The 576-nt window shown below is 40.5% G+C and overlaps 1 protein-coding gene across 1 annotated transcript in view; it reads left to right on the top strand.

The window, feature by feature from the left end:
• The window catches only part of Pmar_PMAR027699 (hypothetical protein), a gene marked incomplete at both ends in the record, with an annotated part of 814 nt that extends 792 nt beyond the window's left edge, over positions 1 to 22 (top strand). The window contains one exon of the mRNA XM_002771298.1: positions 20 to 22. Within this exon, the coding sequence (XP_002771344.1) occupies positions 20 to 22 (3 nt within the window). The remainder of the gene's footprint in view (positions 1 to 19) is intronic.
• Positions 23 to 576: the final 554 nt, after the last annotated feature.

Genomic DNA, 576 nt, shown 5'->3' with positions numbered 1-576 from the left:
CATTTGTTGACTATACTAGTAACGCGAGTAACATGGACACGACATACATCACATGTAGATGACATCACCAAAAACATCGATATCACTCGGGTGTCCTTATGTGTTATATGCTATGCTCCTTGCTTGCGGCTTTATTCCTATTTCTTATCTCCTCCCGCATCTCTGTTTCCTTGATATTGTAGAAGGAGCTTATCCAATCAATAGGAGATTCATTAGGTCCAGAATTATATGATTTCAAGGTCTCCAATATTTGCCGACAATCTTGTAGAGTTTGCGTGGGATGATTATCAATCATGAGCACAGATCGTGGGATGAACCGTAATGCCAATTCTTCCCAATCTTGGCCTTGATCATCTGGTTTACCAATGAAAATGTCATCTTCAACCATCATTTCTACACCGCCATTTCTTCGTTCTCTAAACAAAGACGGCGACGCACAGGTCGATCTGATCATCATATATTTATACTCACATCTTGTAAATAAGCAATTTTTTGGTGAAATCTGTGAACTCTAAGAGTACAAGACCTTCATTAGTGGTGGTCTTCATGCGTATCGCGAAATCCCGGTCCGGGTAT

This window comes from Perkinsus marinus (genome assembly GCF_000006405.1).
Source record: "Perkinsus marinus ATCC 50983 genomic scaffold scf_1104296963120, whole genome shotgun sequence".
NCBI lineage: Eukaryota > Perkinsozoa > Perkinsida > Perkinsidae > Perkinsus > Perkinsus marinus.
This window is presented reverse-complemented; position numbering and strand designations above follow the sequence as displayed.